This window comes from Eleginops maclovinus, chromosome 15, assembly GCF_036324505.1.
Source record: "Eleginops maclovinus isolate JMC-PN-2008 ecotype Puerto Natales chromosome 15, JC_Emac_rtc_rv5, whole genome shotgun sequence".
Taxonomy (NCBI): Eukaryota; Metazoa; Chordata; class Actinopteri; order Perciformes; family Eleginopidae; genus Eleginops; species Eleginops maclovinus.
The window spans coordinates 2930748-2957960 of record NC_086363.1 but is presented as its reverse complement, the minus strand read 5'-3'; the positions used below and the strand labels follow the sequence as shown (position 1 = coordinate 2957960).

The 27213-nt window shown below is 39.0% G+C and overlaps 1 protein-coding gene across 1 annotated transcript in view; it reads left to right on the top strand.

Annotated features, from left to right (window-relative positions):
* The window catches only part of man1a1 (mannosidase, alpha, class 1A, member 1), a 126826-nt gene that overhangs the window by 85992 nt on the left and 13621 nt on the right, over positions 1 to 27213 (top strand). Inside the window, exons 5-7 of the mRNA XM_063901783.1 lie at positions 10558 to 10652; positions 22749 to 22872; positions 23086 to 23179. Coding sequence (XP_063757853.1) covers positions 10558 to 10652; positions 22749 to 22872; positions 23086 to 23179 — 313 coding nt within the window. The remainder of the gene's footprint in view (positions 1 to 10557; positions 10653 to 22748; positions 22873 to 23085; positions 23180 to 27213) is intronic.

The window sequence follows — 27213 nt, the reverse complement described above, 5'->3', positions numbered from 1 at the left end:
TTGTCTCCTTTACCCATATTTTGACACCTTTCCTTCCCTTACCTCTTCTCTTGTTTCCTCTCCTTCCCTGTCCCCTATTTCCTCCTCTCAACCTTCCTTTCCTTTCCTTTCCTATCATCCAGTATCCACATTTTTCCCCTTTCTTCCCCTCTTTTTATTCTGTTTCCTCTCCTTTGCTTTCCTGTCCCCTTTGTTTCCTTTCCTCATCTCTCTTCTCCATCCTTTTCTTTCCTTTGCTGTATACAGTATGCTTCTCCTCTCATCTTTGCTCTTTTCCTCTCTATCTTTACATTCCCTTACTCATCACTCTTTCCTTCACTTCTTTCTTCTTCTCTTCTCTACTGTTTTCTCCCTCAACTTAGTCCTGCATCTCCTTCCTCCTCTCCCCTCTTCCAGTCCCGTCCTTCTTTGATTTCCTCTGCTCTCTCGCTGTACACTTTGTCTTTAGTGTGTTGATCTCTGTCTCTTTTCCTCTCCTCTTTTGTCCTCATGTTTCCTTTCCTGTCTTTCTGTTCCTTCCCTTGTCCTTATTTTGTCTCCTTTGCCCATATTTTGACACCTTTCCTTTCTCTTTCTTTCCTCCTCCATCCTTCTGGTTCCTCTCCCTTACCTCTTCTCCAATGTGCCCACTTGTTTCCTTTCCTTCCCTTACCTATTCTCTTGTATCCTCTCCTTTTCTTTCCTCTGCTCTAAATCTCAGTTTCCCTGTCCCTATTTCCTTTCCTTTACATCTCCTCTTGTGTTTCCTTTCAATTCCTTTCCTATAATCCTGTTTCTTCCCCTCTTTGCTTTTAGGTTTCCTCTCCTTTTCTACACGGTCCTCTTTATTTCATTTCCTTATCTCTCTTTTCCATCCTTTTCTTTCCTTTGCTTTATATGCTTCTCCTCTCTTTACCTCTTTTCTCCTTTGTTGTCCTCTAGTTATCCTATCTTTCCATTCCTTTTCTCATCACTCTTTCCTTTCCTCTCACTTTCTTTCCTTGCCTGCTTTCTTCTACTACTGCTCTACAGTTTTCTCCCACAACTTAGTCCTGCATCTCCTCCTCCTTTCCCCTCTCCCTGTCCCCTCCTTCTTTCATGTCCTCTCTTCTCTCGCTTTAATTATTCCTAATTTTTCTCCTCGAGCTAATGTTTATTTTTCTGCCATCCTTCATTCTGTGTCTCCCCTCGAGTTATTAAACCCAGAGTGAGCGTGGAGAGGAGGACAAGAGCAACCATTCACACAGCAGCCGGCTTCTTAACCACTGAGAGCTGTCAACTCCTCAGTGGTGTGTGTGTGTGTGTGTGTGTGTGTGTGTGTGTGTGTGTGTTGCCTAAGCCTCTTCAATACAGCTGTCAGGGCAGCCGCCTCATTCAGCCGACACTGAGACGTCGTACACGGACTTAAAGTCTTTCCACATTTAGTCGTGCCTGCCCGGATTCATTAATTCAAAGATGCATTAATTCATGAAGTGAAATATCGCCCTCCTATTTTTAATGCCGCTTTAAATAGAAAAAGACTCGACCAAACTTTGCACTCTCAAGAAACTTGTACTTCTACTGTACTACATGTATTAAATCCCTTTGGTTGCTAGGCAGATTAGGATTAATGATGGTAAATATAATCTCCCTTAAATCAGACTGTAGTTCACCTGCAGTAAATCCAGCAGCTACCCTGCAGTATACAAAGCCATTCAAACTAGCTGCACCTTTACCAGCTCTGAGAACACTTTAATGATCAATCATTATAAAACATATCAGAGATATTATTCTGAAATGGACCAATCAGACAATGACTACTTTTACTGTCACTACTTTAAGTACATTTAGAGGAGAGTACTTTCTACTTTCACTGGAGGAACATTTAGAATACTTTCACTGTGACAGAGTATTCCTACACTCTGGTACTTCTACTTTACTCAAGTACAAGATCTGAGTTCTTCTACTTTACTCAAGTACAAGATCTGAGTACTTCTACTTTACTCAAGTACAAGACCTGAGTACTTCTACTTTACTCAAGTACAAGATCTGAGTACTTCTACTTTACTCAAGTACAAGACCTGAGTACTTCTACTTTACTCAAGTACAAGATCTGAGTACTTCTAGTTTACTCAAGAACAAGATCTGAGTACTTCTACTTTTACTCAAGTACAGACCTGAGTACTTCTACTTTACTCAAGTACAAGATCTGAGTACTTCTACTTTACTCAAGTACAAGATCTGAGTACTTCTACTTTACTCAAGTACAAGATCTGAGTACTTCTACTTTACTCAAGTACAAGATCTGAGTACTTCTACTTTACTCAAGTACAAGATCTGAGTACTTCTACTTTTACTCAAGTACAACATCTGAGTACTTCTACTTTTACTCAAGTACAAGACCTGAGTACTTCTCCCTCCTCTGGGTCCTATGCATGTGTGTATTTGTACAATAACAGAGGAGGAAACTGAAGCGTCCTTGAGTGCATACTTTTGTATTAAAGTCTAAAGACAGTATTTTGCTGCAACAATATAAACGTGTCACTAATTCCCAAAGATTTTTGAACCATAACTATGCTTTTATTTGTTGGTATTTAAAGAACAGTATTGCAGTCATGCCCTTCAGATAGGTGTAATGTTGCTCCCTAAAAAAAGGGCAGTACATGTTGTATGGAGCTTTAAAAATTAAAGGGATATTTGAGAGTCGGATTCGATGGCCATTAATAGAATGTTGTTTGTACCGTTTGGGGAGATGGAGACAGGACAGGAATTGAGAGAAATGGGGAGAGAGGCGGAGAGAAAATAAGAGTTTCTTTAAGATAGATGAATAAAAGTGAGAATTGGAGAGGAAGGTGGGGGGGGGGGGGGGGAGAGTCTCCCAGAGTGATGGAGGAGTCGGTGAAATGAGGAAGAACAATGAGGGAGGAGTTGATGAAGGACAGAGGGAAGGGCAATGTGTCATGTTCCAGGAGGAGGAGGAAGAGGAAGAGGTGTCGGCATGCTCACTGCTGCATTCTGGGCCACGCGCCTCACAGGGCCTGCCGGGTCATTCATCTCAGTTAGGGAGCTGTCCAGCCCACTCTCTGCAGACTGCAACACATAATCGTACACACACACACACACACACACACACACACACACACACACACACACACACACACACACACACACACACACAGAGTCTCTTAAAGTGTTTAGAATCTATGTAGGGACCTTTCATGTCCATTTTCTGACTCTAAACACAACTTAAACCTTATTCCATTCATGACTTTTACACTAATATCCGCCTTAATTCATGTCATTTATCTTATAGTGATCCATAAATAAACAAATCAAAGGGTGTCATCATAGAAGTAAAGAAGAAGTAAGTTATTCTCCACTTACACATCATAAAGATACATTTCAAATGCACTTTACAGTACTTAGTTTGGACTTAACTTAGTTATTTTTAGTATCTTTATGGTGTTGTTTGCTTGTAAACCTCTTCAGGAGCTGTGAAAGGTGCTTAAAAAATGTTATCTATTTTAATTATTGGTTGACTGAAGATGCTCACGCTGAGGAGGATCAGCTCTAAACGCTCAAACCCTAAAGAAGTCATATTATTTCCAACTTGTAAGAATTATTCCTGCATGTTTTACGGTCCTTCCCCTCGGGTATAATAACATTTTACTCACAGGTTTGAATAGAGCACAGCTATAGGGAAGCAGCCGTTTCTAAAGGAGGCAAAACTCATCTAAGGCTACAAAAAACGAACGTTTACTCCATTAATTCCTCAATGGTTCGATCTTACAGCTGAAAGACATCCATCACAGGTTCCCAGAGTGTCTTTAATGTTCTGTATGGTCTAACCAGGAGTCCAAATATCCAACAGTAAACAATCATGAATATAAAAGATAATCAGTCAATATTCAGATTTTTTAGGCTGAAAACTGCTTATTTGAACAAGTTTTCCTTAGAAAAAGTCTTTAAAATGAAACAAATGAGTAGTTTTTACTTATTATTTGTGAATGTATGAATCTATTCAGCTCTCAAACAGTCATACTCCTTATTCTTGACCATGCAATTTAATCTTTAACAAATAAATGGACCTTGACTTGAGCCAAACCTCTGTAAAGCAGCCTCTCCTCTGGATGTATTTAAGTGTAATTCATACCAGGTATGGTCTGTTTCGGGTCCAATGGTTGGTTTTTCGGCCTCTGTTGTCACAATAGACATGTCGGGCGACGCCTGTCTTGTGTCTCACGCCTCATTGACAGCTCTCGTCAGTGTTGACAGCGTGGCGGACAGATCTATACCCCGTGGAAATGCATCCGTCATGTTTGTGTTAAAGCTCTGTTGACCGCTCTGATGTACTCGCTTTCCCCGCAACCCCTGCTCACTTACTCATGCTTCATTTAGTGACGGTAAATATCCTCTCAAACAGCCTCCAGGGGATTTGGTTTGGACTGGAACGATTGAAGATTTAATTATCACATTATCACTTCTGTTTGGCACGGAGCGGGGCTCGTCTAGGAACAGATGTTTGACCTCGAGCTACTGAAATCTGAAGTTTGAATGCGTGTTTGAAAATGCCTACTGCTGTCTCTCATTTGTTCTGGAAGTATTTGCATCTTTAACCTCACTTAATAACCATTTCATATATTTTAAAGAGGCCCTATTATGCTTTGTGTGTATGTTTTCCCTTCCCTGTGGTGTTTTGTGTAGGTTTTAGTGCATGTAAATGGTCCGCAAACACTAAAATCCCAAGTCAACGGCCGCTATTGGACTCCTTTGACCGTAATAGTAACATCACTATGAAACACTCACGATTTAATTGGCTAGCACTCCAACACATTGTAAAGCTAAGGGGCGGGACATCCCTTAGCGGTTGACCAATCAGAGCAGACAGGGCTCTGGTTTCAGACAGAGGGTGAAAAGAGATGCTGCAGCACAGGCAGTCTGAGAAAAATAAAGAGCTTTTTGAACATTAGAGCACGGAGACATGTATATATCGTCTCTAAAACACCCCACTAAGAGGCTGAAATGTGACTTTTTACAAACTGATTACTTGAAAGAAAACCTGGGTTGAGAAGTCGAACTCTGTGGTAGTACAAGTTGTTTAATGTTACCTAAATGAAGTCATTCTTCTGTGTCCTTTGTCTTGTTCCCCTCTGACTCTCTATCTCTGTAAAACACACTTTCCATTGTTCTGTGGATTAAGCGACTTTTTGGAGGGCGAACATAACGGCCCAAACTTCCACAGGAGAGAAAGCAGAGCAAGTATTTAAATTCCTCTCTTTCTACCTGCTTCCTCTTTTTAATGAGTCCACTGTCACACATCTGGCTTTAATAATGCAGGCAGACATTCACATTTAGGGCTGATATTGGCTCTTAACAAGCTACAGCAAAGAGTTTATATTTCCATATACATATATTATATTTAAATACGTCAAAGACCACAATTATTAATCAAATCTCCAAAAAACATACACTGTAATTCATCTATTTATTATCTAATGATACTCATTCACCCTGCATTTATTGTGATACATTTATTTTTACATATTTATTGTTTATTTTTTCACTATGTGCATATTTATACATATTTTTTATTATATTTTATTTTATTTTATCCTTTTTTTGCACATTTTTTCGTTGCAGCAGAACAATAAAAACAAGGCAATGTAATTCAAATAAATAAACTAAAATAGCTTTTAAAAAGAAAGTAAAAAATATACAATTTGGACAAAAAATGTACAGAAAATATAAACAAAATATAAAGCAGAATATAATATGTACAATCAGTGTGAAGGTGTGGAATATTAAATATAAATATAGAATCTACAGTTTGGTTTATGAAACCACATTTCTCTCGGCTCCACACAACCTTGCGTCCATCTTTGATTAGTAACACGTGTGGAATGTTTAGAGCCTGCCGATGAAACGACTCCTCTAGTGAACGATTGTATTTGAATGAATCATTTCCTGATTAGCATGTTAGACGACAGCGTACATTTCTGTTATCCGTTTGGATATTATGAAGCTCCTTCCGCTATCCTGATCCCAACAGGACAGGTTTTACTAACCATGTCTCTCTTTTGGTGCTCCGAAACAGAGACGTTCTGATGCAGATTTATGACGTTACTTAGTGCAACACACACAAATTAAAACACCGAGGTAGTTCATTTTCCTGATGGATTTTTTTGTCAGGAGTGCACAGGTATGAAATGTGGTTATTAACAGCGGTTTAGCCACCAGCTCCGTCTGTGTTCCTCGATTCCTGTATAATTCAGAGGCTTATTAAAGCCCGCTGGCAGCTCGCTTGATGGCCTTGGACACTGGGCGTGTTTAATTTATTCTCCTGTGCGTCCCTGGGAGTGTTTTTATTTTCCCCCTCAGTGTGCTCTTGGCATTATTAAAGGCATTAATCAGCGGGGTCTGATGCCTCGTTACGACACACACACACACACACACAGAGGGAGTCTGCAGTGTCACCACAAATCTTGGCTTGAAAATACTTTCTATTTTAAGTCCTTTCGAAATACGGTTTTAAATATTTAATTGGAAACATGCAGATATTAAATCTTCACCAGATGTCTTTCTGAGTGAGAGTATCCTTATTTTAATCTTCCAAATACCAAAAATTAAAGACTAAACAACAATTCAAAACCTCCAAGGTGACATCTTTTAGAGAAGGTGCTGACTTTTTTATGTACCCTTAAGGAAGCCATTCATCTGATCCTGGCAAAAGCTCTAAAATAAAAGCTAAACAGCATGACATTTATAATGGGATGGAAGAGTCATTGCAATATTCATTTTTGTTTGATGTGCACAAACTACTCTTCCTAGATTTTGGGTTTTTTTGGGTTCCTCACTTCACTGCCTTTTTTTACTGCTTCCACTAAACAGTTTTTCAGAGCTTTTTCTTACTGGATGTGACACTGGGTTTATAAAAGAGGAATGAACCAAAACCATAAATATGCAAGCTGTAAAACCAGAATAACAAGCTGAAAGAGGCTCAATCTAATCCAAAACCAATCATTTCATTGCTAATATAAAAAAGAAGAAGAAGAAATAGAAGTTTTTCTATCATTTTTAAGGCGAAAGGAATCAAGAACACTTAGTTTGATTCCTGCAGCGTCATAGTGACTGGCTCTCAAATCCAGTTTATAAAGAGGTAAACAGAATTCATTTCACAGAATAATGCAGAATACATACATTGTCATGAAGAATCCATCCAATAGTTAAAAAGTGAATCAGGACATTTTAGCATTTGTTATGTGTCATTCCACTTCCTGTTTCCTCTCCTCCTCGTCCCGCTCTTTGCGACCTCTTCCTGCCTCGGACTTTTGAAGAAAAAGCTGTCGAGGTGCCACACTTTTTTTGACGAGAACCCTCTCGAGCTTTTTTCTTCTCACAAATCTTTGTCTTCCCCTCCTGCCCCGTCTCTCACACCCTGCTGAGAGCCGGGTCCTCTGGGAGCAGAGCTGTGTGTGTGTGTGTGTGTGTGTGTGTGTGTGTGTGTGTGTGTGTGTGTGTGTGTGTGTGTGTGTGTGTGTGTGTGTGTGTGTGTGTGTGTGTGTGTGTGTGTGTGTGTGTGTGTGTGTGTGTGTGTGTGTGTGTGTGTGTGTGTGTGTGTGTGTGTGTGTGTGTGTGTGTGTGTGTACTGGAGGATGAAGTGGGTTTGAATTCAATGTAGCAACTAATGTGCAGTACGTTTTAGAATTGGTTTTGAGGCCGGCTGGTGTATAAAACTGTACTTATTTGAGTCATGTTTATTTCCGAGTGAGAGAAAACCAAACTTGAATTATGTGATGTAATTACACAGACCCTTTATTCCTGCGTTATGAAATCACATCATTCAAGAAGGGGGAATGTTTTTCGTTCTGCTTGGGATGTAATGCACAGCCGTTACACGAGGCAATTTAATCACAGCTGTGTTTGGTTTGCAAATTCAGCAAATCAAGTGAGAGGGAACGTCTTATAGGACTGTAGGAAGCAGGGTGGAGAGGTTCGCTTGTTTTTCCTGCAGTGTGGATTTAGAAGTCCTTTATGTATGTTTTACTGTTTCTATATGATGTCCATCCTTTTTAAGAGTCATCTGGTGTCTTTTTCATAAAGCTTGATGTCAAGTTCTTCAGAAAGCTGTTTACCTGCAAAGATTAGAGAAGGAAACTTGATGGAAAATAATCAAAAACGGCTTTGAAGTATATTTCAATGCAAAAATGGAAGAAAATTTAGTTTTTTTAATATAAAAGATGGATATTTTCCATTCCATGTTAATTTGAGAGTTTGAGACACTGGGATGGGCATTTTGGTGTCTTGGCAGATGAATCATTGAAACAATTGTAATTGGCTGATCTAAATGAGTTTTCTATGATCATTACTGGCTGTTGTATAGGTTAGGCTGTCTCTGTGTGATGACATGTTGGACTATACATTACATTTTATCCCGCTGACTTACAGTAAGTGCAATAAACCATGAAGATACAAATCCAGAACAGCTAGAAACCCGCTCATGCTTTTGCTTCAAATTAGCCAAACCATTGAAGTGCTGGTACTCCAGTTCACGTTCTACAACTTGCTTATGAAGTCTTGTTACAAACACAACACAAACAGACTTTATTTGTGCCTTTTTTTCTGGTGGATTGAATCCGTGAGCTTTCTCTCGAGGGGTCAGGATAAAAAAAAAAGGCAGAAAATGTGAAACAGACACAACGTGCCCCCCGCTCTTGTCAGCGCTCGGCAGCAGCCTTGGCACCGCTGTCAAACTGTCCACCTCGTCTTGGTCCAAATCCCATTTTTTATTTTAACTGCCTGACTAAACCCGTGCCAGGAGCCAAATATGGAAGTACTTCAGGTTTTAAATCCAACAAAATCAGACACCTAAGAGACGCCGAGCGCCCCCCCCCTCCCACCCCTCGGCTGAAGCGGCTACAAAGCTGTCCGCTCTGATATGCTAACACGCAGCTCGGACCAGTAAATCAAGTCCAGTCACACTGAAAGTTAAGAGCTATTCAAAGGGAAAAGGTGGCTCTGCATTCAAGCAATAACATCTTAAAATAAAGCCAATAAGAAGAGTTGTGTTGTGTTGTTTACTAGTCAACACTCAGGCCTTATTGTGTTATAAAAGCACCATTTATCCATAAAGAATACACATTATATTCATGCGTTTAGCTTATCAAGACTTGACTGTTGTAGGACTTCTTTGCTTGGTTTAATAGATAACCTTCATGCAGGTGCATTCACTCTTTGCTCTAGATTTACGGTTGAATATTCATGAAGTTATTCCAAGCAACACCGAGCCTCTGCACTCTGTGGTGGTTCCAAAAAATAAACCTCACTACTCCATAAACTGTGTCAATTGACGTCAGTAAAACACCTGTTAATCTTTACCAGCCCAGTCTGTGAAGTTTTATTCTGAAAGATGAGAAAGGATTGAGGAAATCGTAAGTGATTTTGTATTTTACTGTATGTAAGGTTACTCTTTGTTACCGTTAGTGAGCGGAAAACTCTTAAAATGATCCTAATTGAATTCATTTTCAGCAAAGATACATATATCTTAGAACTCTAGAGGACTAACCCTAAAACTTTAAACCATCCTTTACTGGAAGGAGTCTTTTTAAACATCTATAATTTGCTCTTTACATCGTGCAAGTGAACCTCCCAGAATCTGAACGATGCCATTTAAAACCAATCTGTCATTTTCCTTTAAATGACACATGTCAAACATCAAAACTAGGGAAGCAATCGAATAAAATTGGAGACAGGAAGATAGAAATATAGGGCTATGAAGATTGTTAGGAAGGAGGATTATATTTGCAAAGTAAATCGAGAGTTTCAAAGATGATTTCAGTGACTTTACTCGAGTACACGTCCTTGTTGTTGCCCTGGTTGAAAGCTCTGCACTCAGATCTGGAGTACGTCCCCTGGTGAGGTTCGGCTGCTGGTACTGCTCCAATAAGTTATTTTTAAAACTCTTTCGAGCTCTAGTAAACTTATTTTAAAGACACTGTATGTTTTTCTTGCATTGTGTCGAGACGAAGGAGTTCTATATTTGACAAGCATTATAATTATGGCCGCTTTACAACACGCTCAATGACATAACTGATGCTTTTATCCAGAGAAAGTGCATTTAACCATGTGGGTGCAACCATATAAGTAGTAGAAATGAGCTCATAAGTTTCAACAATAGGTTGATTTACATCGAAAGCAACAATTAAGTCATCTTTTAGGATCAAGCGTTCTGATTTCTGCTTGAAAGATCAGAGGAATTTGGGCGTTTTTGTCATTTATGAGAGAAAAGTGAACATATATTTGGGGTTAGTTGAATAAAACAAGCAGCTGAACACATCATCTTGGAATGTGGGGAATTATAACGAGACAATTCAGTGAGAAAATGATCGTCCAAAAGGAAAACAAGGGCTAGTTCTTTAGATCTTCCCCCGGTTAAGCTTTAAGTCATATGGTATGTTTGTTTGGTTGAGTGACAGGCTGTTCTTGATGGGTCTCAGTCAGTAGAAGGTAATTATCTTTTTCCCTCGTGTGATGCAGTGTTGATGAAGAAAATGTGAGTCAGAAGCGTCCTCTAATGAAATGCTTTCTTTCTTTCTGTCTCAGGTTTACCGTAGGAAGGCGGTGGAGCTGGGAGAAAAGCTGTTGCCAGCCTTCAAAACGCCCACCGGCATCCCCTGGGCTCTGCTTAACCTCAAGAGGTAAAAGACACACACACACACACACACACACACACAGTGACTCCTTCTTTCTGGTGGTATCCGAGGCAGCGAGTCTGTTCTCATGCTTTGAGACTTTAAAGAGCCCTGTGGTCTGAGGCTCGTGTCTCAGATGTTTTAGTTTTACATGACCGAGCTCGTCGGACAGACGTCGTCGAGTTCTTCTTCGCATGCCAGCGGCCGGCTCTTAAACTCAACTCAAAAGCCTAACCCAAAGTTCCTCAGAACAGCGAGACGAGGTTATAGGTCTTTATTAAGGCGCTGTGACACACTGTCAGTATTGCCGCCGGCTCTGCGCACACACATGCAGTGACACACACACACGTTAGTGGCGTTGATGTAAAGCAGGACTGTCCTTTAGATTTAGGAGGCAGCCTGATTGATGAAAGTCTTTATTGCTTGGATAATTAAATCCATATTGTTGTTGTTGTTGTTGTTGTTGCCTCACTTTTGACAATGCAGCGTACAATATACTCAAGACATATAGCAATAGAAGTGACAGAATGGTGCAAGTTAAAAACATGAATAAGTAAACGATATTCATTTGAAATACAGTAAGACCAGAGAGTGTAAAATAAACACGATAACTTATTTATTACAGTTTAATTATTGCTGTGCAATGGGGGGGGAAATCAGCTTATTGTTTATTGTATGTGAATGGTTTGACTTTAAACAGATCTCATAACTTTAAGTCTTGAAATTCCCATTTTTTAAGCAGGTTCCTGAACGCATCACATGTACTTCAAATATAATGGCAGTATTTATTTTCTAAACCTGAACACAGCTATTCTGTTTACCTTAACTGACCCATACCGGCACTTTGTAACGTGTACACACGCACACACACACACACACACACACACACACACACACACACACACACACACACACACACACACACACACACACACACACACACACACACACACACACACACACACACACACACACTATCTGCATCATACCGAGCATCCACACTTCCTGTCAATAAGATTGGTATGACTTTTTGTCTCCCTTCATTTTCTTTCTATCAGTGTTTCCCCAGAGAGAGATGCACACACACACACACACACTCACACTCACACACACACACACACACACACACTGCTGTTTGTCAGCCGTTAATTAAAGGAAGGTTGTCATGACGATAAACCTGCTGTGACAAATTAATTTTCTAACTGTCTGTACGGGTGAATGGACTCTGCCCCCCACTCGTCCGCCTCTCCCCGAAGTGAAAAACACTCCAAGGAGAGTGTGTGTGTGTGTGTGTGTGTGTGTGTGTGTGTGTGTGTGTGTGTGTGTGTGTGTGTGTGTGTGTGTGTGTGTGTGTGTGTGTGTGTGTGTGTGTGTGTGTGTGTGTGTGTGTGTGTGTGTGTGTGTGTGTGTGTGTGTGTGTGTGTGTGTGTGTGTGTGTGTGTGTGTGTGTGTGTGTGTGGACATGCATCATCCCCTAGAGGCCTGAGCAGATTGCTGGTGATGATGGCTTTACCTGCATGACTGAGCTATGATAGCTTGGAAACACAAACACACACACACACTCATTACAGCAACACACACACACGCAGCGCCACAGTAGCTGATGCACCACTGAGCAGGGAACTTGAAGTCCTTTTTGTTGCGCAAAGTTAGGAACCCCCTAATTCACAGCTATGCATGCATCTCTGCACGGTTTTCTGTAAATGTGCAAGTCTGTTCACATTTCCTTTTCTTTGAACTGTCTTGAAACAGTGCCCGAGCCCATCCTGTGTTCCTGTCAGTGTTTACTTCCTGTCTGTCTTCTTCTGCTGATTTCTCTGACGTCCAGCTCTGTGTTTTTCAACGTCCTTCCTTCTCTTGTCCTCTTTTCTTCTTTTCTTTTTTTACTGTGGACAGTTTAGCCATCATGAATCCAAAGTTGATTAGTCTCCACAAGTATAGAAATACATATTTTGCTATGGATGAAAACTAATGTTGTTTGTGCCACAGCTGACATTAAATTTACTGGCTTCCTTCTGCGGATGTATATAATGGCACATAGTCCCTTGATCCTCCTTAGCAGCAGTCTGCTCTCCTTAGCAGCAGTCTGCTCTCCTTAGCAGCAGTCTGTTCTCCTTAGCAGCAGTCTGTTCTCCTTAGCAGCAGTCTGGTCTCCTTAGCAGCAGTCTGCTCTCCTTAGCAGCAGTCTGCTCTCCTTAGCAGCAGTCTGCTCTCCTTAGCAGCAGTCTGTTCTCCTTAGCAGCAGTCTGGTCTCCTTAGCAGCAGTCTGGTCTCCTTAGCAGCAGTCTGGTCTCCTTAGCAGCAGTCTGTTCTCCTTAGCAGCAGTCTGGTCTCCTTAGCAGCAGTCTGGTCTCCTTAGCAACAGTCTGTTCTCCTTAGCAACAGTCTGTTCTCCTTAGCAACAGTCTGTTCTCCTTAGCAACAGTCTGTTCTCCTTAGCAGCAGTCTGGTCTCCTTAGCAGCAGTCTGGTTACCTTAGCAACAGTCTGTTCTCCTTAGCAGCAGTCTACTCTCAGTCTGGTCTCCTTAGCAGCAGTCTGTTCTCTTTAGCAGCAGTCTACTCTCTTGTCTGTTCTCCTTAGCAGCAGTCTGTTCTCCTTAGCAACAGTCTGTTCTCCTTAGCAGCAGTCTGGTCTCCTTAGCAGCAGTCTGTTTCCTTAGCAACAGTCTGTTCTCCTTAGCAACAGTCTGTTCTCTTTAGCAGCAGTCTGTTCTCCTTAGCAGCAGTCTGTTATCGAGTTTTAACAACCTCTGAGTGTCCAAATTGACCAATCGGAATCAATCCTCAACTAAGCTGTGTAATAATCCTAGTTAAATAATAGTCAATAACAGGTGTTATCAGCGTACCTGCAGTGGGATTCAATAATTAGGCTTTATTGCCGTTTCTTTTTTCCTGCTTTCAGATGATTTTATAATAATAACTTTCCTGCTGTGTTTGGAGCCTGCAGCTTCCATCATAACACGCTCATAGCATCACAAACCTCTAATTATCACTAAAATAATAAGCTGAGGAAAATGAGGAGATTTAGAGACAAAACAATATCCCGCATATAAAGTTTTTTAATTATTACGAAAACTATAAACCTGCCGAAGCTTAATTAGATCAACTCACAGATCAGAAATGAAATATGTTAAACGATCTGCTCATGATGAGGGATAAACAAACGCTCTTAACATATTTTCAAGGCTCTTACTTTGAATATCTTGTGTGCAGATTAGTCAGAGATGGAGGTAGATTGATTGAAACACATGCAAAGTTCTCATTATGTAAGGTTAGTTGAAAGGAAACATCAGTGAAGCACTTGTGAAACACCAGCTAGGAGCTGTTCCACTGCCTACATACCCTTGACCCAGATTGAAGTAAATCTGCAAAACACACACAGACACACTTGCAAATGAGGCCCAATTATCTCCTCTCGCTTCATTCATACCCCCCCCCCCTCTTTCTCTTTTACTCTCAATTCCTTTCTTCTGCATTATAAAAAAACTTTCTTTTTCACATCACTGTCCTGTATTCCCTCTCCGTCCGTCCTCAGTCCATCCATCTAGTTTGAGTGACCCAGTATCTTCTCCATGCTGCAGGTCCACTTCACGGCCTTGTCCTCCTTTATTCCCTCTCTGCAGTTTCTCATCTCTCGGCCCTGCAGCAATCTGAGAAGCCCCAAAAGGAGCCACTAGAAACAAGGCCACATCTTAAAATGTGTTCCTGCTTCTTCACTAAACTAAACCTGGTTTGAGAGAGAGCAATACTTGATGTCTGAACTACATTTTACACTAATTTACCCACACATTAAACAAAAAGGATGTTGTCAAATGTTTATAGTTCATTTCTAAGGATGAAGAGGTTGTACTGTAACTTATTTTCTGCTAGTAAATCTAAAAGCACAGACTGTGGGGCAGTTTTGGCTCAGGAAGTAGATGGTCGTCCTCCAATCCGAAGGTCGTTGGTTTGATCCCCAGTCCCCGTAGTAAACATGTCAATGTGTCCTTCGGCAAGATACCTAACCCCTTATGGGTCTCGATGGCATGGCATCACAATGGTGTGTGGAATGCTGGCTTGTGTAGGTAAGAGTGCTTTGAGGGGTTGCAAAGATTGGATAAACTGCGATATCAATGCAGCATTTCCAAGTTGTTTTAAACGATGGAAACTGGTTATTTAGTTTCTAGAGTTTACCTGCACATCACTGCAGCAAGGTGAAACAAGATTTCTAGAGGGTCTTATGGAAGATTAGGGACTTGTAGTTGTAAATACAGGTTGTCACATAGATCTGAATGAACTTCTTAACTTGCTTCTTTACCAAGACAAACACTTAAACCAGTTCAAAAAGTGGTTTCTACTGGTATCAAGGGGTTCACACGCGTCTGGGAGTAACTTGAATAAGCTGGACATAAGAGATGATGCAGCAGAAATACATTTTATGTGATAAATCCAGTGCCCAATATCACAAATGACTTGTTTATATCAGTAGGAGACTCACTGTGTTCAGCCAACAACACCCTCTGTGTCTAGACTCTCGCAGCAAGCGAAAAATCCCAAAATACCCCCAAGAAAGTGACAATTAAAGGGGGGATAATGGGAGATAATGGTTTCTGTGAGGACGTTTTTTAGTGCCTCTGAATGATTGATTAATTGATATGTAAAGAGAGATCTAACAGAAATGTGTGAAAGACCAGTAACAAACCAGAGTGCTGTATGGTAGCATTCATAGTGGATATTCAAAAGAGAAATGATGGAATAATCAATCAGGGCGATCAGTGAACCTCCTCTCGATGCACGGTTGATTTATCTTCAGCAGACACTTGAAACATTTATAGGACGCTTGGGAGGTCTGATAAATCAGCTGTACAATACCTTATAGAAAATCAGAAGTATGTCTCGATCTCCCCTCTCCCTTAACACCGCTAACTGACGATTGATTCGTCCAATTGATCTGCGGCAGACTCTGACCGGAGCACGGCAGCAGACAGATGTTCAGGAGATCATTTGTGCCTGAATTCAGCTTTTATAATTAATCCGAGACAGTCGAGATGTCTCTATCAATGAACACAGTTAGAGAAAACTTTCCCATGGGTTGTGTGTCTTGTCTCTCATTATTCCTTAATGACTGAATGCTTTTTAATCTCATATAATAGAGTTGTGGGAAGTAGAAAATTCATCAAGCAGTTGGTGAGAAAATTAATGAGTGTTTGGATTCGACGAAGTTCTGAACGTTGTTAATGAGTAAATATACTTTATGGTTATTAAATCAAGAGCAGGCAGAATAAGCAACCACTGTGAGCTGATTAAATGCTGCCTAAATAGTTTTTACTTCACTTTTTCCTGCTGTCTGTGTCGATGAAAAGGTCTTTGCAAAGTCAAGCAATTAATCGGGAACTTAACAAGTGTCTCTATTTTTTCACGCTCATTAAATCAGTCTGCTCTGATTGGTTAGCTGGCTGGCTCTGTTGTGATTGGTCAGCCACGTAGAGATGTCCCGCCCCTTAGTCTATCCTGTTCAACGTGTTGATGCGCTGTCCAACAGATGTACGAGTGTCACATAGTGATGTCACCATGATCCGGCAGTAAACAAAGGAGTTCAATGGAGGTGTTTCAGGCTTACTGCAGTATTAAGATGTTGTGTTTTGGCATTGAAAGACATTGCAGTACTTCACAAACTTCCACTATTTCCTCTGACACTTTCTTCTCTCCCTCTTACACACACACACACACACACACACACACACACACACACACACACACACACACACACACACACACACGCTAGTTACCCAGGCGTTATCTGCTTTAGCCAGTATGTCCCATAGCTCTTCCATTAACATTCAGACTGATAAAACTCTTGCAAATCACTCCAACTGCACTGCATACTGACTTGCTTAATGGGATGAGGCATTGTGTGTGTGGGTGTGGGTGTGGGTGTGTGTGTGTTGGGTTTGGATGTGTGCCCTGAATCAACTACCTCTCATTCCTCCACAGGCATCATAGGAATGATTGTTTCCCACACCCACATCCACACACTCTCAGAAACAATTCAGCTTCTCCCCTTTAATGAACAACTTAATAATGTAAATGTTCGTCGTATAAAAGACGTTTGCTTAAAATCACAACTTTCAAAGAACGTTTTTAGATGTTAGGCGGTACTTTTTAATCAGGTTTCTTGTACACATTAGAAGAGGAGTATACCCTTAATCGTACCACAGAGGGGAAATGTACATTCTGCAATTGACCCACCCTATTGTTAGGAGCAGTGAGCTACCAGTATGCACAGCACCTGGGGAGCAGTTTAGGGAACGTTGCCTTGCTCAGGCACACCTCGGTAGCTCTTGGACTTTTGGGGACTCGAGACGATGACCCTCCAGTTCCCAAGACCCTATGGACTTTGCCACCAATGCTAAGCTTCTTGGATGTCTTTTAAACAGGTATTACTAACTCGTTATCGTTTAATGTCCTAGTTTTCCTTTCAGCCATGATGACTAGCTTGGCTTCAGATGATCCGTTGATGTAATGCAACTTGTCGTTAATCGAAATAAAATAAAATCTTTTACACACACATTCAACAAAGAAAATAGGCCTTTGCAATCGTCAAAGAAATCAAAACACAAGAAGCAATGTCTTTCACACAGGTTGCTTACACTTCTGTCTCTTTAAGGCTGGCGCTGTGGGAATTGTAGTCTTTACCTAGTCCCTTTTAGAACAGAGGTCATCATTAGGTGGCTTTTTGAAACAAACTGTCTCTAACAATAAACATCGCATTTATCTTAATGACCAGGACTCACTCACCATTACAGATTATACTGACTTAAATGAAATGTCTCCTTCCCAGTAAGACAGCTGATAACAAACCAATGTCATCCTCTTAATGATGCTGCAAAAGTTCAAGTTGAATCCTTTGCCCCAGCTCTTTTTTCTTATCTCATAAGAGAAAATGTTAAGTCAGTCTGGGTGAGATTTACTCTACAGACTCTGAGGCTGAAGCAATCAATCCTGAGCTCTTGGGGTCTCTGAGTTTGATTAATAGGCCTGGAAGGAGGATAGCTCTATTAGTAAAGCCGAGAGATATTTCCACACTAGGTGACCCTAGGAAGTGGCAGTCTGTCAGCAAGCCTTTTCTTCCAGATGTGATGTGAACATGAACTGGTGTTGTTTTGTAAAGACTGATGACAACTTACTAACATTTGAGGCAGCTTGTTTGGGTTTGAGCTACTTTAAAGAGCAACTGCAGAATAAAACCCGTATTGCCTGAGAGGAAAATAGAACTGAGTGTCGTCAGCATACAGGCAGAAGCAGATGTAGTAAATAAGGACTGACATGAGATCGATTTAAATTCTACATTGGCTATGATGGTTTCTTACGTCAATGATACTAGTACTAAGACTGAAGGGGGTACGAGTCCTGTAATCAACCAAAAAACATCAATACACATCTACATTTTTAGGATTTGAGGAAGGCTCGGACTAGTTCTCCACCCAATCGACAAAGGGAGGGAACTGTAATGGTGTTCACAATATGGCCTCAGTTATGAAACACATGTGCAAACTACAGAAACACAGTCAGAGTATTGGTAGTAACATCTTACTCTGTCTTACTGCCCTGAGGCAACTTTTAGCAATAAAGAAAAGTATTGCATTCAGGGGTATCCAGAGATTTCTTCAAAGCAAACACACACACACCTACATGCACACACTGGTGCAGCTCTCCTCGGCTGTAACCTAAGGCAGTGAAAGCCAGCCATAATTTAAAGCCTCTAATTAAGTTGCTTACTTTGAATCTATCGCAATTCCCATTTTCTTTTCTGCCTGGAGGGGGCGAAGTGCGATAGATTTTCTAGACAAGAGAGCAGAAGATATTGAGGGAAGGAAAGCAGGAGGTAAACGGAGGTCACGGATTGGAGGAGGAGAAGGATGGAAACCAACATCGGGACAAAAATACAGACTTCATCCGAATACATTGCAAGAGTTCTTTCTAACATAATACTAGGGGGGATGTGAGAGGGCATGACATGCTAATTTATGGAGATGGAAAGCCTATTCTGTTTTTCCAGGTTACTGCTTGGCACCACAGAATTAAAATCAATGCTGCTGGCGCTCGCAGAATTAACTGGAGGGAATAAAACTAGCAGGGCCAGGATTTGTCATTTCACAGCTGGCCAGGAAATTGGCTACGGATGTGAGAGGTGGGATAATAAGAAGATTGGTCACCCCCTAAAAGACAAATAAGATAGACACCTTTAGGACTGGAATACTTCCTCCTTTGTAGGCCCCTTATAATTCAAAGTGGCATCGATCTGTAACGAACAGTTAACGCAACAGGAGGATCTGGAAAACATGTGAGCTAAGGAAAACGAGTTAAATATATGAACTCCTATTCAACAAACCTCATATCGGTCCTTTCAGAGGTGGGGGACAATATAATTGTTGATACATTTCCCTAAGCTTTGGATAATCTAAAAAGACCTCTAGTTCTAGGTCACCATAACATTTAATGATAGTCTGCAAAGAGAATTAGGTGGTGTTTTTCAGCAGGCTGCTGTCTGCTACAAAGCCTAATGACAAAAAAAGAGACACCACTCCTCCTGTTAGCGAAATGAATGAACCTCCACACCCCCGACTGGGAAAATGAATCCAGCTGAGATCTCAAAGGACCGTCAACAACAGAAAATCATTACCATCTTACAGCAAATTTCATTGCTTTGTCCTTGTTAAATAACATCTTTAAACCCGATGAAAGTTAAGGCTGATGTGATGAATCGTTTTTACAATATTGCAGCATAGTCTGTAGTGGAAGCAGAGCTACGCAGGGCTTCAATAGCTCAGAGCTCAGGAGAACATGCATGTGGAGTTTATGCTAACAGCGCTCTGGAAACTGGGCCACATGTAGGTCTGCATCAGTAGTCAAACACAACACTGGACTCCTGTCACATGGACTATTCCGTATTGTGCCGTATGTCAATGGATGACTGCCAGTTTTTCAATCCCCAGCACAGGAAGTGACTGGAGCAACAAAGACTTTCCATTAGAGAACAGGCCCTGAATGGGCCCCCAGTTGCTTTTCAAATAGCTTCATTTCACCAGAAATACAGCAGCTGCAGCTTCCTGACCCCATGTTTTTATTACCAGCATTTATGTAATATTTGAATCACGGTTCATGCATTTTATTTCAAACTGAACCACATCTCTTGAACACCAATCACGGCTGTTGGTAAATGTCAATTCCAGGCTGCTACTAGTAAGGATGTCACTTTTTTACGGCTAAATGTATATTGCATTATCCTAAACTCAGTCGTATGTTAATGTGAATGCATGAGAACAGTTACAATAGTCCATTTCTGCCCTAAATTGGAAAAAAGGAGTTTAAATTCCATACTTTTAAGTCACAGTTTAGTCAAACCATGGAACACTTACAGGTTATTAGAAAATAAAAAGGTGATTTATTAGCTTCCGCTTCAAATCCCTATCTATCTACACTTTGCTAACATTACCATCTTGAGCTAATGGTCATTCAAGATCAAAAAATACCCTTTGCGTCAAAAACCTCATGCATCCATCCGTCCATCTTCTACCGCTTATCTAAGTCGGGTCGTGGAGGAAGCAGATCCAGTAGAAGGCCCCAAACGTCCCTTTCCTTGGCCACATCAACCAGCTCTGACTGGGGGGTTCCAAGCCTCTCCCAGTCCAGCTTAGAGATACAATCCCTCCACCTGGTCCGTGGTCTCCCCCTTGGTGTCCAACAAGCTGGACGTACCTTGAACACCTTTCTAGGGAGGCGCCCAGGTGGCATCATTTCCAGGTGCCTGAACCACCTCAGCTGGCTCCTCTCCGGCAATGTTTTAGATCCACCAAGGATGACTTTTAATACTTGTTATGAATGGAAATTGTATTTGTCAGAGCCGAGGGAGGAGGGTTCAATATTCTTTGAAAGCTAGCCTTATTATTTTCACAACTGTGATCAAACAGGTACACACTGTTAGCTCTGTTTCATCATTTTCTAATTACGTTCCAGTTGGCATTACAGACTTCAAAAGGCTTGCATCTTGAAACATGCAGACATCCTGATTAATAATATTCCACACACACCTTCATCTACTTATTTCACTTCGTATCTTCGCTTCATTGGTTTGTGTCTCTTCAGGTCAGACCGTTTTCTCCCTGCTGTCTTTTATTTTTCTCTCCTTTCTCTGGGATTTATTTTCCTCACAGCGGGGCTTTGGGAGGGATTGGGGTGGACCGGGGTGAGCTTGAAAGGTGTGTGTTTACCTCCACACCTCCATCCCATACCGGGAGAAGGGATTTGTTGTTCATCACAGGGTCTGTAAAAGGATTGGAGAAGATGGCTAGACAGATCAAGACTACAAGATGACTGGAAGGGGAGTGTGTTGTGGAGATAAAGGAATAAAGGTCTCCTGGAAGAAGCTGGAACACACTTTATATTTACTATTTAGTTAACAATACATTCTGTGCCGAGTCAAAATGCTTTAGACCATTAGCAGCCATACCCTTTTAAACTGTGCAAATCCACATTCATATCTTATTAGCACACCATTAAATGTAGTGTAACGCATTAATATAGTACAATTAGCACTATTTTTGCTTTAATTTCTTATAGTTATATAAGAAATGTTATTCTAAATTATTTTAATTGTATATATTTTTCTAAATATTTAATTGGGACATTTTATTTTAATGTCCTATTTTTTAATTAATATTTTATTTGTATAATTTTTTTTATTGGCCATTTTTACTTTAACTTTTCTGCTTAGATAAATATTTTATTGTCATTTTTTTAAATATTACTATATATTGGATTGTATATTTTACATAATTAATTTTAATCTAATTATTGCACATTCTTACCTTTTACGTTTTTACAAATACATTTTTCTATTTATGTTTTATGTCATTTGGTCATAAAATGGAGCAACGGACCAGGAACCCCATTTCTCTTTGGATAAACCTAGTATTCTTATTCATATCCTATTTAAATGTGCATTATTTTAAGTCAACACACACACACACACACACACACACACACACAGCTCCCAGATTAACCAGGTCTACAGTCGTAGGGTCTCTCCTCTCCACACTCTGTTCCCTGACCCTGATCTCTGTCCCCCTGTCTCCCTCGGTGGTCCTCTCTGGTTGACTTGATTAAATCCGCGGTGTAATGGGAAACAAATTATGGCTTTGTGCAGCAGGATGAGTTGAGGGGGGGATAATTGATGTGTTCATCCACCTCTTTGAAAGTGTGTGTGTGTGTGTGTGTGGGTGTGTGTGTGTGTGTGTGTGTGTGTGTGTGTGTGTGTCCACATGCAGATGTTGTAGTACAGTGTGTGTTTCACGGCGTGCTGGATTGTTAATATGTATTCATGAGTAGTCACTTGATGCATCGCCACCAGAGTCATCAGTCGTGAGCCTGGAAGTCATCTGTTGGTGGCTCTAATGATCACACACACACACACACACACACACACACACACACACTGTACACCCTGTTGCTAGGTCTTCTGTCCTTGTCAAGCGTGCTGGAGGTTAGAAACCTTCACATATGGCCCGAGAGTTATGCAACGTCATTGACCCCTCATGCAATGTTAAGGGAGAGGGTGGGGTCCGTGAGATTGACTGACCTAGAGACACTGCGGAGAATAATAATTGTGTGCAAAACGAATGCTCCCATAAATATGACAAATGGATCATGAGGTTAGCTTTTAGTGCCATTAATACAACGCAGTCGATGTCATTTTTAAGAATCTTTTTTGTAAATGTCACCGAAACAAAAAGATGGCTTTTTAAAAATAACGTATAAATTACCAGAACTTTTTAACAGGCGTCACATTTTAAAGCATGACTCACTGAGAGTCTTAAGCCGACCTTTTCAGGATTTATCGCCTCTTTTCAGCCGTCACTTTAATATTGAGACAAGCTGGCGTTGCTTTGTTCTCATGAATCATTCCTCCTAAAATGACTCATAATAATATTAGATATTCAAGTTAAAATCAAGTACCTCTGTGTGTTTGTGGCTGAAAAGAACGTGTCAAACGTCACCCAGCTCTTTTACCTACCATCTGTGCTTCTGTCTTTTCTCACTTTTCTCTTTTTATCTTCTTCCAGCGGCGTCGGGAGGAACTGGCCTTGGGCATCTGGCGGCAGCAGCATCCTGGCAGAGTACGGCACGCTGCATTTAGAGTTCATGCACCTCAGCAAACTCTCGGGGAATCCTGAGTTTGCACAGAAGGTAACGGACACACATGAGGATAGATGGTATTACCTTTTTTTTTCAAGGTCAACGGCTGCATTCGTACAGGATTTCCACTTGCACTTTAATCAGGACTGTAATGTCAAAGAACAGACATCACTCTTCATCCCTTTCTACTTTATTGTCTCATGTGCTCTCTTTACATACTGTATGCTGACTCATTGCATGTGTCTTTGATTCTTTAATCATTAGGTAATGAACATCAGGAAAGTCCTGAATCGCCTGGACAAACCTCAGGGTTTGTACCCCAACTACCTGAACCCCAACAGCGGACAGTGGGGCCAACGTAAGTCCTCTTCCCCCCGCACTCATGACATCATTTCCTCTGTCTTGCCTCTCTGTTGCATTTCCATCAAGAAGTGGGAACATTTCCCTTTATCTCAGGAGTCTTAAATGCTGTTCCAAACTGCTTTTGTGTCTTATTTTTGTCCGAATGCTTCCACAAAAAGTAGAGGGACGAGGGATCCTCATTAGGATTCAATATAAGGCTGCACAAGTCACTAAGAATCCTGCATTTGTGATCATTTTGACTGATATTGCTATTGCAATTTGACTCACGATGGAATTTCTGCAACCTTTTTCCTCCTTATTATTGAAAAAACATAATAAATTGATCGTGTTTGATATTTTATTTAGTCTGTACAAGACGATCTGTAGTCCAGAACATCCATGCTGCCCCCCAATGCTCAATTTAGAAAATCAACACTTACTTTTCCTGTAATAAATGTTGCGTGTAAGGCTTTTGAAACCACATTTTGCAGCCTAATAAGAACTGATAGGCCTGTATTCAACTAAAGAAAGTCTGAGTCAACTGACACTCATATCATTGTGTTGTACACAGATCTGTGTAAGTGAGTTTCTCCCCAAAAAACGCTGCAAAATCCAGATTTTTCCCTAAAGGTTTCTTTGAAAAGGTCATTCAGCATTAAAACATGACTCATCCAAAATAGAAATCTTTCAGATATGACCAAAAATATTCTTAATCTCAGTCAAACAAGACTCATATGGGCTTCTATTGCACACATGCATTTAAAGCTTAAAGCTGCACCAAGTGTTCTGGTAGCAACTAGATATTCCAGTTGCTGGGTAAACACTCGAATTAAAGTGGATTTAGGTTGTCAGTGTGTTTTGGGATAGTCCTTAGAGCTGTTTGCAATACAGAGGACACAGCTAGTTACCCGGCAGTACAGAGGGTTGGTCTCCGGGTTTTAAAGAGGGTCAACACGGCCAGAAGCTTCCTGCTCTGCTGTAATAACATGCAAGACTTGCTCATGATTTCCCTCAGAAGAATAGAGAGGAGACTCAGAGACGGTAATTACACTCCTGAACACGGTGCAATTAAAATGAAAATCACATGTGGGTTAGCAGCAGCCTGGACTTTGTGTGCATGATATCAGAAACAGTCTTGAAATGTGCCTTTTTCTCCTGAGAGTGTCACCGAAGTTCAACCTTTTCCTTTTCTAAAAGGTGACGCTGAAACACTAATGCATGCAAATTACCACTTGTCTGGATTACTGCAATGCACTTCTGTGGCTCCTCTCAAAGGAAACTGTCTCACACCTGTAATTTGCTCTTACATCAACCAGGAATGCAAATATCCTTCTGGTCTAATAATCACTTCACTGCTCAGATTTCATCATTTCAAGACAGATGAACTTTCCCCTAATTACTCTTACTCTTTTTAATAATCTCCTGCCACAATTTCTACAGCTCCAGATAGAGCGTTTGGAGTTGGCTCTCTATGATATATAATAACAATAATAACAACAATAATAATAATAATAATAATAATAATAATAATAATAATAACAATAATAATATAATAATAACTTAATAATAATAATAACAATAATAATAATTATAACTTAATAATAATAACAACAACAACAATAATAATAATAATAACTTTAATAATAATAATAATTATTATTATTATTAATAATTATTATTATTAATAATAATAATAATTATAATTATTATTATTAATAATTATTATTATTAATAACAATAATAATAATTATAACTTTAATAATAATAACAATAATAACTTTAATTATAATAAGTTTAATTATAATAATAATTAATAACAATAATAATAATAACAATAATAACAATAATAATAATAATAACTTTAATTATAATAACTTTAATTATAATAATAATAATAATAAATAACAATAATAATAATAATAATAATTATAACTTTAATAATAATAATAACTTTAATCATAATAATAATTATAACTTTAATAATAATAATAATAATAATCATAATAATAATAATTTTAATAATAATAATAATAATAATTATTATTATAATAATAATTATTATAATAATTATTATTATAATAACAATAATAATAATTATAACTTTAATAATAATAACAATAATAACAATAATAATAATAATAACTTTAATTATAATAAGTTTAATAATAATAATAATAATTATTATTATTATTATTATTAATAATAACAATAATAATAATTATAACTTTAATAATAATAACAATAATAATAATAATAATAATAATAACTTTAATTATAATAAGTTTAATTATAATAATAATTAATAACAATAATAATAATAACAATAATAACAATAATAATAATAATAACAATAATAATAATAATAATAACTTTAATTATAATAACTTTAATCATAATAATAATTATAACTTTAATAATAATAATAATAATAATCATAATAATAATAACTTTAATAATAATAATAATAATAATTATTATAATAATTATTATTATTATAATAATTATTATTATTATAATAATAATTATAACTTTAATAATAATAATAACTTTAATAATAATAATAATAATAATAATTATAACTTTAATTATAATAACAACAATAATAATCATTATAATTATAATAATAATAATACGCTTGTTTGTAAAGCACTTTGCATGCATCAGGTGCAGATCGAAGTGCTTTAACGAGGCACACATCTCAATTAAAAACTACAAAAAAGTAAACGAAACAAAAAACATGATATAACAGTTTAACACAAAATCAATAAATAGCATAAAATATAAATACCTATTAAATAAATTAATAAAGGAATACACCTTAAAATTAAACGAGACACAAATAATATCAATGTAATAATTAATGATATAATAAAAGTCAAATGTTGTTAATAAAATGGTTAAACTGATAATGATAGTCAACAATTATAAAACCACTGTAAAATAATATAAAAATAACCAAACATTTAAAGGAATGAAAGACCATTTTAAAGGAGGGTGTCACTAATAACAAGCTCATATTTAGGGATATTACAAAAGCTAGCTGAAGAGGATCTCAAGGCTCATCCTGGGACATAAAACAGGAGTGACAGGTGAGGTATGTGGGTGCCAAACCAGTAAGAGCTTTATAAACCAGTACAAGTATTTGAAATCAATTCCAAAAGACACTGGGATCCAAAACAGGAGTAATGTGCTCTCTGTTCTCCTCTCTAAATATAAATGTTTTCTCCATCTAATATCATAATAAATAGGCTGTTGATTAATTTCCTCTAATCCCATCATTTTGTGCTTTGAACGAATGTGAGAGATATTTAATTTAAGACTATTTACTTTCATTTAATGGACCGAAAAGCTAATTAAGGAAAGTAATTATAAGATGTCTTTGTTTTTACTTTTAATAAGTCTTATTTGTACTTTAAGGCTAGCAGAAGTAATGGTTTATGTAAATTCAGATTATTTATTACATGTATAATTGTCCTTCCTTTTATTCTTACTTCTTTATCCTTCATTATTCTTTCAATTTTTCATTTGCTCTTCAGAAAGCAGATTTGGTTGCATTATTCAGTTTGAAAAGTGCCCAAAAATGAATAAAAGTATATGTCTAAAGTCTGAATTTAAGCTAAAATATGAACTACTACATCACTGCAACCCAGCTGTGTCTGTCGAGTATTTCAAACCCCCCCCCCCCCCCCCCCCCTCGGTCTCCGTCTCAGACAGCATGTGTCCGTTCCTCTGTCTGCTTTATCGGCATGTTGTGGTAACAGGCTGCAATTTCACATCGATTACCCGACTCTTCCGCGCGTGAGGCTGAACAGGTAACGGAGGTAATGATAGAGTGGGATTATGAGGAACAGATGGAGTCACAGAGGGTAGCTGTATATATATACAACGCAGCAGGGATGTACGGTATAGTTTAGGAGAGAAAGCTTTTGTCATGTGTCAGAGGAAGCTGCCAGGAGAGTAAAGATAATGACGAGAGGCAGGAGATGGGCTGGATATCAACCTCCGTTCCTCAACCTGTTTTTTAAGGCAGCATTATGAGATGTTTGACCA